Source organism: Natrix helvetica (genome assembly GCF_964273705.1).
Source record: "Natrix helvetica genome assembly, chromosome: 4".
Taxonomy (NCBI): domain Eukaryota; kingdom Metazoa; phylum Chordata; class Lepidosauria; order Squamata; family Natricidae; genus Natrix; species Natrix helvetica.
The window spans coordinates 168,634,044-168,647,670 of record NC_138550.1 but is presented as its reverse complement, the minus strand read 5'-3'; the positions used below and the strand labels follow the sequence as shown (position 1 = coordinate 168,647,670).

The 13,627-nt window shown below is 44.9% G+C and overlaps 1 protein-coding gene across 1 annotated transcript in view; it reads right to left on the bottom strand.

Annotated features, from left to right (window-relative positions):
* Positions 1-13,627, bottom strand: part of LOC309391676 (adhesion G protein-coupled receptor B1-like) — a gene marked incomplete at its 3' end in the record, with an annotated part of 120,917 nt that overhangs the window by 7,245 nt on the left and 100,045 nt on the right. Inside the window, exons 4-5 of the mRNA XM_081952341.1 lie at positions 7,129-7,236; positions 5,087-5,251 (exon numbers count right to left, since the gene is read on the bottom strand). Of these exons, the coding sequence (XP_081808467.1) occupies positions 5,087-5,251; positions 7,129-7,236 (273 nt within the window). The remainder of the gene's footprint in view (positions 1-5,086; positions 5,252-7,128; positions 7,237-13,627) is intronic.

Below are 13,627 nucleotides of genomic sequence, written 5' to 3'. Positions count from 1 at the left end.
CAGCTGGCTAAGACTAGAACTCCCAGTCTCCTGATTCCTAGACCAGCACCTAGACCAAACCAGCTGTCCTTTTCATAGCCTCTTTGTTCTGCATTCCATCATCCCCATTTATTCTGCACATATTAAACAGCTGGAGATCAAAAATTTTAGGTCAGCATAGATCAATTTGTTGCAGTTACAACACAGGGGTGGGTGGGAGACATAGCAAATCCTGATTAAATCTTGATTGCCACCAGACTCTCCAGAGAAAGTGGGAAAAAGGGCTCTATTTTCCACTTAAAAAGCTCCTAGTAAATTGCAGCTTCTTTTTAAGCAAAAACCATTTTTCTCTTTTCTGATTGCAGGATAAGCAAATTTACGCGCTTGGCGCTCAAGACCTCCATAGTATTCATATTCCATGAACATTTCAACCGTACTTTGTGCCTCCATTCGCAAATCTAAGGACTCCCCACGAGTACGTTTCAAATTCAAACACAACTTAATACTTTCCCCCCTGTAATTTTGGCAGCGATTTGCATTCTAAGGACTCTCCTCAAGCCCCTTTTTTGATTCCGCTAAGGCTCACATTTTCTCTCCAAATCGTATTGAAATATGTATTTCGAGGAGGTTCGGCTCCTGAAATTTGTATTAAAACATTATTAGCGTTAGCCTCGCTCATTTTTCTTTTAATCTGTGCAAGAGTTCGCCTTGCGAAGAACCTAAGCAATGGAATGCCAATTAAAACACCAAAGCACCCATTATAAAATACGTAAACACATCAAGTCCCTGCTGCAGATATAATAAGGAGACTATTTTCAGTCTGAAGTAATGCACTCTCTTTTTCAATTCGCCGTTTGGAGTTTTGTTTCAAACTAGAGCACCAGAGGGCAGAAGAAGAAACAATGGATGGAAACTCATCAAAGAGAGAAGCAACCTGGAATGACAGTGAGGATTTCCTGACAGGGAGGACAATTAACCTGTGGAACAGCTTGCCACCAGAAATCGTGGGTGCTCTGTCACTGGAGGTTTTTTAGAAGAGTCTAGACCAGGGGTAGTCAACCTTTTTATACCTACCGCCCACTTTTGGATCTCTGTTAGTAGTAAAACTTTCTAACCGCCCACCAGTTCCACAGTAATGGGGATTTATAAAATAGGGAAGTAACTCTACTTTATAAAATTTATAAAGCAGAGTTACAGCAAACCCCTCCCACCCACCATGAAAGCTGGAACGCCCACTAGTGGGCGGTAGGGACCAGGTTGACTACCACTAGTCTAGACAGTCATTTATCAGAAATCAGACGTGGTATTCAGCCGGTTCAAACTGGTTTGCTCAAACTGGTAGTGGAAATTGCAGATGGGCGTGCCCTGGCTCTATGCCGTCCTATTTAGGCATGTTTTTGAGGCCGGGCGCATGCACGGAAGGATATTCTGTTAATGATGTTAACTAGTTGGGTAATGAAATGTCTGCAAGGAAACAACCAAGCTCAGAAAGCACCAAAGACCCCTCAATTCTCCTCCTCCTCCTCTTTCTCACCCTCTTCCTCCTCCTCCTTTCTGCAAGCCCCACTCCCTTCTAGCACTGATGATGTTATCTAGTTGGGTCATGAAACATCTGCAAGGAAACAACCAAGCCTAAAGACTACTAAGGACCCCACAGTCCTCCTCTTCTTCTTCCTCCTCCTCCTCCTCTCCACAAACCCAACTCCATTCTAGCACTAATGATGTTATCTAGTTGGGTCATGAAACATCTGCAAGGAAACAACCAAGTCTAGAGACCACCAAGGACCACACAGTCCTCCTCCTCTTCCTCCTCCTCCTCCTCTCCACAAACCCAACTCCATTCTAGCACTGACGATGTTACCTAGTTGGGTCATGAAACATCTGCAAGAACACAACCAAGCCTAGCGCCCACCAAAAGACCCCACAGATCTGATGGCTCTTAAAACAAAGTCTTCGCTACCATACAGCCAAAGTTCTATCTCGAGAGTTGAACAAGATTCACTCCTGGGGGTGAGTCCAAATGTCACAACGTATTCTTGATGTCATCCTCACCCTGATGAAGTACAACGTACAAGATCCGTATCCTGTGGTGGGACATGGATCTGGTTTATAGTATTAACTCAGCATATGCTAGAACCCATAATGTTCCAAGGGAGGTACATGTTAAATTTCTTAGGAGGACCACGAGGGATGAGGTCCTAGGGGCCCAAAGGGAGGGACCATTAAAATATCAAGATAAAGAAATTACCATTCTTAAGCAAATTCTGAAAAAAATTAGAGAAAGAAGGAGGAAGTATTCCTCCTTATCAAAGAAACTATACAATAAAGGAGTTTGGTTTAGATGGTTATTGCCAGAGGGAATGCTGATTTTCTGGGAGGGAAACAGAATTAGAATTAACACAGTGGAAGAAGCTGAAGTCTTCACTAAACAACATCTTTCTCTCCTAGAGGATGAAAATAAGGGAGGCGATGAAAAATGCAGCAATGTACAAGATATGGGAGACGGGGGGCGTGGCCCCATCTAGGGACAGGGAGGAGGGACCAATATCAAAAAGGCTCAGATCAGAAAAATAAATCTATTTGAAATATTATTGTAATTGTTGATATACTAGAAAGTGACAAAGAATGAGATGATTGAACACATGATTGATATAATGTAAGAATTCTGTTTATGCTTATCTTTTAAAGGTTGTTTTTAAAATTGAAAAAAATTATGAGATTTGGAGGGAGTTCCTCCACTAGCACGGGAGCTGCCAAAAAAATTTATGCACCTTTGTACCCTTTCCCTATAAATGTTTTTTAAAAAACCAATATTTTTTTTTTTAAAAAAAGATCCGTATCCTTTGCCCAAGAATGTCAGCACACACCGGACCTCTTTGTGGCTTGTTAAGGCTACACCTGCTTTCAAAGAAGTGTTGACAAGGCCCCATCCAAGATTCCGCAGATATATAATCTTGGAGAGGAGAATCAATCGTTTTTTTTTAATGAGAACACAAAACAAATTATGTCTCTAACCTCCCACTGCAACCCTCTTACCGGTTTGCCCTTTTCAACAGCACACATTGAATTATTTTTGCAACTGAAAACATATGCTGGTGGGTGAAATTGCTCAGGCAGGCAGGAACCATGAGGTGATATATATATTTTTTCCATTGTGAATTGGAACGGAGTCCTAGTTCCTTGCAATCCTTTCAGAAATAACACAAGTTAGGGGAAACCATCCAATAAAAGAAACATCTGTAGCTAAGAGTTGAATGGTGGACTTCTTGGTTCTTTCTCAACTTATCTGTTGATTGGAAGACGTTTCGCGACCTAATAAGGTAACATCATCAGTCCAACGATCGTCATCCGTAAACTGTATGAAGAACGGTTGTGGGAACTTGGAATGTCTAGTCCCGTGACGGAGAACCTATGACACACGTGACACGGGTGCCATGCAGAGCTCTCTCTGTGGACACACCAGCCGTCACCCCAGCTCTACCGAGCATCTGCACACACCTCCTGCCAGCCAGCTGGTCTTTGAGTCTCTGCGCATGTGTGGGGATCAGGGCACATGCAGGAGGTGCATGCATGAATGGGGGGCGTGCGTTTGCATTGCATTTTGGGGCCTTGTGCCCCCACGTGCCCCGTTTGGGCTTCTAGGTTGGTATAGGAGGCCTTCCATGCCCAAAACAGGGCATGGGGAAGTGGGCGGGGCTCATAAGGAGTTTACGCACACATGCACGAAGGGGGCAGCGGTGGGTTGCAGGTGGTATGCCCCGGTATGGGCATACTGGTGCCTGCTGGGAGCACTGGGTACCATTCTGGTACGGTGCTCCAGAGGGCCCACGCACCCACCCGCCATCCTTACCTGCATTTGAGCTCTTCGGTGCTTCCGCATACACATACAGAGCATACGGCGCCTGCGCAATGCTCTGCCGAGCAGCTGGAGCGTCGCAGAGCATTACTGGAGGTAAGGACGCATGCGCGCGCTGCTTGTGTTCATGTGGTGGATGCCGGGCCCCATTGCACCGTAACAGATGCACCGGGATCCGGAAACCACCACTGGAGGGAGCGGGGGGGAGCATGGAGGGGGTCACGTGCATGGGGGGAGTGTGGGGGTCGTGGGTGCATGTGCGGAGGCAGGGGGGAGGGCTGCGTGTGCATTGCATTATGGGTGAGCACATGCATGCACATTATGGCACGCAACAGCAAAAAGGTGAGCCATCCCTGGCCTGGACCAACGAAGAGAAGGACTAGGCGTGAGATGATAGCAGCCTTGCCATAATTGTGGGGCTGCCATAGAGGGGAGTGGGTAAAGACACCTTTCTTCACAGAACACTTCACGAGTGGAACAGAAGTTGCCTCCAGAAGTTGTGGTTGATCCATCAATGGAGGTTTTGAAAAGAAAAAAAAGAGAATTGGTGAGCCCTTGATCTGGAATGGTTTAAGGTCTCCTGCTTGAGCAATGGGTTGGACTAGAAGAACTCCAAGCTCCCTTGCAACTCTCTTATTCTGCATTCTGCAACGACCGTCTTTTTCGGACTATAAGACGCACCGTGATTTTGAAAAGGTAAATTAATATATATATATATTAATGCTACTGTGCTACTGGGGGCTGGGGGGGGCAAGAAAAAGGGCATGCAGAATTTTGGGAGTGCTCCTGGGGCCCCCAAACAGTCCATTGTTTGCTCGTTTTTGCTCCCCCCAGGAGCACTTTGCAAATCTCCCAAACCCTCTGCACGTCCATTTTTGCAAATGGGGCGGGGTTTTGGTAGGCCAAAAATGCTGTATTCAGTGTATAAGACGCACCCAGATTTTCACCCTCTTTTTTTGGGGAAAAAAAATGCTCCGAAAAATACAGTAGCTGTATAACAGTTGCCCTGGTGATGTTACCTAGGTGGGTAATGAAACATCTTCATGCCACAAAGAAGCTTAGAGACCACCAAGACCTCCACAGGCCAAAAAACTATTCCGGGCGGTTGTGTTTAGTGTGCATTATTTATACAGATTGCAGAATTCAGATGTGGTTCGGAAGCTCTTTCAGCAGGAAGCAGACCCCCTGCCCAGTGTCTGGAAGAAAGCAGGGGGAATGAGGGGTGGGGTGGGATGGGGTGAAGGTCATCACCTGGACAGACAGCAGAATTGTTGCATTGCCGTTGTTCACGGAGGGGCCCACTGCATTGGGTGCTGTACGAATACGACACACAGAACCGAGTCCTACTTTGCCAGCCCTCCCCACAGGTGGTCGAACAGACGCTCCAGGGGGACCACTCTTCCGCCGCTGGATCTCCTGTCAAGGTGCAGAACACAGGAGATTTCCTTATCCTGAGATTGACCACCCACTGATCTGCAATTTTATTTATTTTTTTGGGTTAGAGAGATGTAGAAAAATGGGTCCAGGGAGACGTGGCATGGGCTCTCCAGGTGTCTCTCTCTCTTGGGGAGCCAACGTTTCTCCTTTGACCTCAAGTCGGGACCATGGGAACAGGGGGCATGTCCTTCTCTGAGATGTCGAGGTCAAAAGTAGGCAATTATACAAGCTATATAAATAATGCAGGTAATCAATGGGGATGTATTAAGCAAGAATTCCATTACCAACAGTCCTTAAGAAACGACTGCAATGGGGTCTGCCCATTGCAGTCATTATGTCGTAATAGGAACATGCTGCTTGAATGACCTGATTTTACGATCTTTTTTGTTAAGTAAATCCACAGTTATTAAGTGAACCAACGGTTTGCCAGGGACACAGTATTGCCAAAACCCGAAATAAATTGTTGGTTTTCAGCAAAAATTCATAAATGTGGTCGTAGGATCACGTGACACTGTGCTTGAGCATAAATGCAGCCATGTCGCTGAAGATGTTTTGCTTCTCATCCAAGAAGCTTCTTCAGTTCTGAATTTTCAAACCGAAGAAGCTGTTTGGATGAGTAGCAAAACATCTTCAGGTAAAAAGGAAGAAAACTTCAGTTGCCTTTTGGAAAAAAAAAAAGAACCGTTGAACTTCAAATGGTCACTAAATGAACTGTTGTAAATCAAAGACTACCTGTACCTCTCCTGGTATCAGCAATTATCCATCACCAATTGTATATAGACAGCTGTCAAACTGAGAAGGATTGTTCCAATACTACAGGACATTTCCCAGGCTACCAGTAGAAGAGAATATTTGTGGCTCAAAGTTGAACTGTAGGGTCCTTGGTGCCTTCCGATCTTGGTTCTTTTCTTGCAGATGTTTCATTACACCAACACTGATGTTGTCACCTAGTTGGATAATGAAATGTCTACAAGAAAATAACCAAGCTCAGAAATTGTTGCAGCCTGCCAGCAGAACTGGCAGCAGATTCGGACAGTGAGGAGGTTGGGGAGGAACCTGGGCCAGTCCTGGAGTCTGGGGAAGGCTCTGATGAGGGCTCTGTGTCGGAGGCAGAGGGGGGACCACGGCCGTCTGACAGTTATCAGCTGCCTTCAGAGTCAGATATCAGTGGGGCAGATGAACAGCTGGAGCCTGTTCCCAGTGTTCGCATGCGCAGAGTTGCCAGACGAAGGGAACAGCTAAAGAACAGGGGTTGACTTGGGACTAAGGCCACAGGTGGACGATGAATGCTCCCTCCCAGAGGGAATAAAAGAGGAGTGAAAGGGGAGTGGAGTTTGCAGGAGACCATTTGTTCACTTCATTGGTTCGTGATTCTCCGAGACTCCTTGCCAAGTTTTGCAGATATCATCCTGGCAGCTCTCCAAGCCAGATAAGGTTTGTGACTGTAAATCCTCCCTCGAAAGACATTGCTGGATGTGAATGAGCTGAATTCACAGTCAATTAATAAAAGGGGTTTTTGTCTGGACCAGGAGTTTGCTTCAGGTCTCTTGGGAAGCCTCGGTCAGAACAGAAAGCACCAAGGAACTCACACATTGCTATTCACACCCAAACCTTTTGCTTATTTGGGGGGGGGGGGCAAGTCTTCAGCGAATCTCCCCAAAGGGGTGAATTTTCTAACCATGTTAAGGATGTCTTAGAAGTGAATATCTGGAAGCCAATGATCTCTTCCCTTTTTGTTTCTTAATGGAAATCAAATCGGTTCATTTGAACCTTCATGCATAGGAAACTGTTTTTTGCACCTGACACCTGTTCTTGGTCTCTTGCATTTATGTCAGTCTAACATTTGGACTACCTACCGATCTGTGGTGCAGGATATCCATACTGCTGGAAGTCTTCGAGCTCATCTTTTTTCCGGTTATCTGTAGACCGTAAAGACTGACTCCGGGTATTATAGTGTATATTAGCTAGAGGGAAAAAAGAAAGAAAAAAAGGGAGGGGAGAAAGAAGAATCTAAATGAACACGCTTGTCAAATCTTCCTCTCCAAAATTTTGCTTGAAGGGCAGAACAAGAAGAAAATAAAATAGTATTACTAGAAGACAAGCCCAATGTCCAGGTTCCAAATAGCATCCAAAAGTAAATCAGAGTCCAAGGCAAAGTATTGCTCAAAGTTCCAATTTATGAAGAGAGCCATGTTGGCACATCTGGGGAAACCCGAATCTGAAAGCTTCCTGGTTTTCCACATCCGGTTGAAAGTTCAAGATCTTGCCCCCATGCCCCCAAACCCACAAACCCATCCCATGGTCCAATCTCCCACTGCCATGCCGGCAGTTCCACCCATCCAATTCCAGTCAGGTGCAGAGGTGCAGAGACAAAGGATGACCTTGGCTTTCTAGAAAGAATTTTGTTATGGCTACATAGCATCTAACTCCATACAATCCCCCCTCCCATTTTCCCACCATAGAAAATGGCATAGTAGAAGAATAGAAAGTGTGGCAGGCCAAAGACCCCAAAAAGGCTGAATGTAAATCTCACATCCTTCAGAAGGAAGAGCAGAAGGCAAACAATAAAGACTCCATTATATGTTCCCATTGCTGATCTAAGGTGACCTAAACTTCCATTATAAAGAGAAATTGTTGAGGAGGCTGTGCCTACTTTTCTTTTCAGATAAATGCAGTGAGAAAGCAGGACTGAAATAACCCACATCGGGCTGACTTTTATTTTTAAAAGAAGGGGGAAGAACATATTTCTCTCATTAGAATTAGAATAAGGAGGATATGGAAGTGTGTGTAGTCTTAGATTCAACCATCAACATTACAGAATATAGAACACTAGTCAATAACCTGACATTTCCCGGGTATTTATTTATAGGGGGGGCGGGAATGTCCGGACCAAATGTAATTTCTAATGTTGGATCTTCCCCCTTATCAGAGGGAGCCCCCTTGTGGAGTACTGTGAAGCCGTTACCATGGCAACTCCACTGCATTGCCCAGTAGACGCCATTTTACGGCAGTACAGGAGAAGCCATTTTAAGGCACAACAAGCTGTTATCTTAACACAACACACACCCCGAGGGTTTTAGGGGTGTCTTACCCAATGGTGAAATTCAATTTTTTTTTACTACAGGTTCTGTGGGCGTCGCTTGGTAGCCGTGGCAGGGGAAGGATATTGCAAAATCCCCATTCCCACCCCACTCTGGGGCCAGCCAGAGGTGGTATTTGCCAGTTCTCCAAAATACTCAAAATTTCCACTACTGGTTCTCCAGAACCTGTCAGAACCTGCTGATTTTCACCCCTGGTCTTACCCCTACAATATTTTTTTTTTCCAGAGAGTAAATCATCTGTGTACCAAGTTTGGTTGAAATTGCTCAAGGTATTCCAGAGTTATGTTGGAACACATAAACACACACACAGACATTGATATATAGACAGATAAATAGTGTTGCATTTTTTGCTGATCAATAAATGAAGGGAGAGTAGTATAGATCTATTTCAAGCTATTTAGCTCTCATCAGCTAGCCATACCCTTGCTGGGATTAGAACTTGGGCTGTTTTTACATCTTAGGCAGTTATATTAACCTCTAAGCCACACGTTCTCCTCCCTTATCAGCTATAGATGATAGATAGATGGATGGTGGATGGATGGATGGATGGATGGATGGATGGATGGATGGATAGAATGATATAGATAGATAGATGATAGATAGATAGATAGATAGATAGTAGATAGATGATAGATAGATAGATAGATAGATAGATAGATAGATAGATAGATAGATAGATAGATAGATAGATAGAATAATCAGGTTGGAAGGGACCTTGGAGGTCCTCTAACCCACCCCCCCTCCAGTGATGCAGCACCCAAAACATCTGGAGGTATGCTGTTCCACTCATGACTGCAAGGAATATCGAATAATTAAACTGAGAGGAAAGTTCTCCTGGGGGCAACAAAACAATCCCTTGATGGGCTCCATACCTCTCTGAAGTATCTAAGTCCAATGGCAAAACCATGCCTGCAGGGACTTTTAAAAGTGTGTCAAAATGTGTGTGTGTGTGTGTGTGTGTGTGTGTGTGTGTGTGTGAGAGAGAGAGAGAGAGAGAGAGAGAGAGAGAGAGAGAGAGAGAGAGAGAGAGAGAGAGAGAGAGAGAGAGAGAGAGAGAGAGAGAGAGAGAGAGGTGTCTTATTGTATCTCTTGCAGGGATGATGTCCCAAGGGCCGGAAGCTACCACAGAGAAGATGCTTCTTCTTGGTCCCACCAGATGGACCTTTTTTAATAGGGATGACCCATAACCCGCCCTGCCTCCCTGCTCTGGTGGATTGGGGAGATACAACTGGGAAAAGATGGCCACCCAAAACCTTTTAATCTGCTTCCTAACGTTTCTGGCCTTTTAAAACACGGCACAATTTGGAACGGATGGATTTATAATCCTTGCAGGCATCTGGTCATTTGCATCCTTTTAGAGAGTGATTGAGGCCACTTGGAGGTTTCCCTGTGCCCTTGGGGTCTCCGTAATGGGGGCGGAACCTTCTTGTAAGTGCTGAAAGGTGTTTCACACCTCTTTGCACTATTCAGATGACCCTGAAGGCATAGATAAACCTCCAAGTGGTTTCGATGACTCTCAGAAAGGGTACTAATGGCCAGATGACTGCAAGGAATATAAATCCTTCTATCCTCCACCGTTCAGCCAGAAGTGAAGAAGCCTCTTGGATGAGAAGCGAAACCTCTTCAAAGAAAAACCAAGTCCAGCTGCCTTTTGAAAAAGGTGATCCTGAGGAGACACAGATAAACCTCCAAGTGGCCTCAACAACTCTCTAAAAGGATGCAAATGGCCAGCTGTCTGCAAGGAACATCAATCCTTCCATTCCCCACCATCCAGTCAGAACTGAAGAAGCTTCTTGGGTGAGAAGCAAAACATCTTCAGGGGAAAACAAAGAAAGTCCAGTTGCCTCTTGAAAAAGCACCTTTGGGATCACCATAATGGACCTGGATGATGGAGAATGTTGACAGACTCTTAGCTTAGGAAGCAGCTGTTCCTAAAATATAATCAACTTTTGAGGACACTTTGATTCTAAACTAGGATCTTCTCACAGCACTTTCGGCTGCCGAAGAAGTAGACGGGGAGAAAGATGCAGGAGCAATTAATTCCTAATGCATTTCATCTTTTATGAATAGCGGGTTTTTTTTTTTTTTTTTTTTGCCTCTCTCAAAATTAATACAACATATCATTAAACCGAAGACAGCAAATTGGGACAATTGCTGCTCCGCAGAATAAGAAATATTGCCATGGCTTGCGAGACAGCAGCAAAAGAAACAATTTTGATATCACGATATAATTAAAACCCAACTACATTTTGCTTTCAGGGTTTAAACTGTCGCCATAAACAGTCTGTACAGATGCAGATCTTCTGAACATTCGTGGATATTCCCCGGTGAAATGTTGAGAAATATTTATTTGGTTCCTCGTCTGCTTCAAATGTGGGTTTTCATTTCTTCTGAACGAAGCTGGCGGCTTTGTAATTAAGAAGTTCAGGATTCCAATTAGTTTAGGAAGGAGATTTCACCCCAGGAGTCCCACATCCCCACCTGTTTCCCCCCCCCCCCTTTGTCTCAGTTTCCTTAGATCGGAAGAGTGGTGAAATCTAATTTTTTTTGGCCACTGGTTCTGTGGGTATGGCTTGCTGGAGTGGGGGGAGGTGTCATGTGACTGGGTGGACGTGGCCAACTTTTTCCCCACTTTTTAAAGCATTTTTTTCCTGGCTATTCGCTCGAACCGGCAGGAAAGAAATGCTTTAAAAAGTGTGGGGGGGGGAAGATTCCGAGAATCGTAACGAGCAGCTGTGAGCCGTGCGATCGTCAGAAACTTCCCCCCCCCCCACAGACACCTTTTAAAACATTTTTCCCTGCCTATTTGCCAAAACTTGCAAGAAAAAAATGCTTTTAAAAGGCGAGGGGAAAGCTTCTGACGATTGCACGGTTCAAAGCTGAGCTGTGCGACCCTTGGAAGCTTTTTTTCTTACGACTGGTTCACAGAACCAATGACAATCGTCCCTGAACAGGGCCGAACCAGGAGGATTTCACCCCTGATCAGAGGTTTTTCTAGTTTTCAAATTAGGCAAGAAAACAAAATGCACAGGTGGTCCCTTGCTCAATAGTAGCAACTGTGAGAGGGATCTTGGAGTCCTAGTGGACAACCATTCAAATATGAGCCAGTTGTGTGCAGCAGCTTCCAAAAAAGCCAACACAGTTTTAGGCTACATCAACAGAGGGATAGAATCAAGATCACGTGATGTGTTAATACCACTTTATAATGCTTTGGTAAGGCCACACTTGGGATACTGCATTCAGTTCTGGTCGCCACGATGTAGAAAAGATGTGGAGACTCTAGAGAGAGTGCAGAGAAGAGCAACAAAGATGATTAGGGGACTGGAGACTAAAACATATGAAGAATGGTTGCAGGAACTGGGTATGTCTAGTTTAATGAAAAGAAGGACTAGGGGAGACATGGTAGCAGTCTTCCAATATCTCAAGGGTTGCCACAAAGAAGAGGGAGTCAAGCTATTCTCCAAAGCATCTGAGGGCAGAACAAGAAGCAATGGGTGGAAACTAATCAAGGAGAGAAGCAACTTAGAACTGAGGAGAAATTTCCTGACAGTTAGAACAATTAACCGGTGGAACAGAAGTTGCCTCCAGAAGTTGTGAATGCCCCAACACTGGAAGTCTTTAAGAAGATGTTGGATAGCCATCTGTCTGAAACGGTATAGGGTTTCCTGCCTAGGCAGGGGGTTGGACTAGAAGACCTCCAAGGTCCCTTCCAACTCTGCTATTGTATTGTATTGTATTGTATTGTATTGTATTGTACTGTACTGTACTGTACTGTATTGTATTGTATTGTATTGTATTGTATTGGTGGCATTGTTTTCAAGCTGGCTTGAAATCTATTATCCCCAAATGGAAACATTGCAATTTTTATACACCTTGTTCCCCTGAAAATAAGACCTCCCCGGGTAATAAGCCCAATCAGGCTTTTGAGTGCATGCGCTAAAATAAGCCCTCCCCTGAAAATAAGCCCTCCCAAAAATATTGAACACACGCGCAGCCAGTTTCCTTTGGTTGGTTGCCGCGCAAACAACACCAGGTGATGCGAGGCCGGAGGGGGTAAAAGGGAGGGGGGAACATGCCCCATGTACCCCACACAGCCTTACCTATTGGCTCTAGAAAGAGTGCAACCCTAGCCACCACGCTCCTTCTGTCATTCTAATGGCCGCCACAAAAAGAGCAGTGATGTCCAACACAGCTGCAACCATGGAGTGACCACACTCGTTGCCTCCTGCACCTCAAAAATGATGAGACCTCCCTGAAAATAAGGCCAATCGTTTATTTTGGGGGTCATAAGAAAATAAGACCCTGTCTTATTTTCAGGAAAACACAGTTTATATATACGTATTTCAGACTGTTGACCTGCTTTCTCATTGGATGACAATATATTTGTGACCTTCAACAGAAGAAAAGGACCAGGGGTGACATGATAGAAGTCTTCCATCATTTGAGAGGCTGCCACAAAGAAGAGGGAAGTGGTCAAGCCATCCTCCAAAGCACCTGAGGGCAGGACAAGAAGCAACAGATGGAAAGTCATCCAGGAGAGAAGCAACCTAGAACTGAGGAGAAATTTCCTCACAGTGAGAATAGTTAACTTTGCCTCCGGAGGTTTTGGGTGCTCCATCACTGGAGGTAATTTTAAGAAGCTGCCACAAAGAAAAAGGAATCCACCTATTCTCCAAAATACCTGAGGGCAAGATAAGAAGTAATGGGGGAAGTTTATCAAAGAGAGATCCAACCTAGAACTGAGGAGGAATTTCCTGTCAGGGACAACAATTAATCAGTGGAACAACTTGCCTCCAGAAGTTGTAGATATTCCCTCATGGGAGATTTTCTAGAAGAGATTGGACACTCATTTATCTTGAATAAGGTCTCCTGCTCAAGCAGAGGATTGAACTAGAAGACCTCCAACATCTTTTTTGTTATTCTGTAAAGGTATACTTGACATCCCCCTGCCAACAAAAGTGCATCTAGTCAAGACTATGGTTTTCCCAGTTGCAATGGATGGCTGTAAAAGTTGGACCGTAAGGAAGGCTGAGCGCCAAAGAATGGAGGCCTTTGAACTCTGGTGCTGGAGAAGACTCCTGTGAGTCCCTTGGACTGCAAGATGATCCAGCAGGTCAGTCCTAGAGAAGATCAACCCTGGCTGCTCTTTAGAAGGCCAGATCCTGAGAGGAAACTCAAATACTTTGGCCACCTAATGAGAAGGAAGAAGGACTCCCTGGAGAAGAGCCTCATGCTGGGAACGATGGAGGGCAAA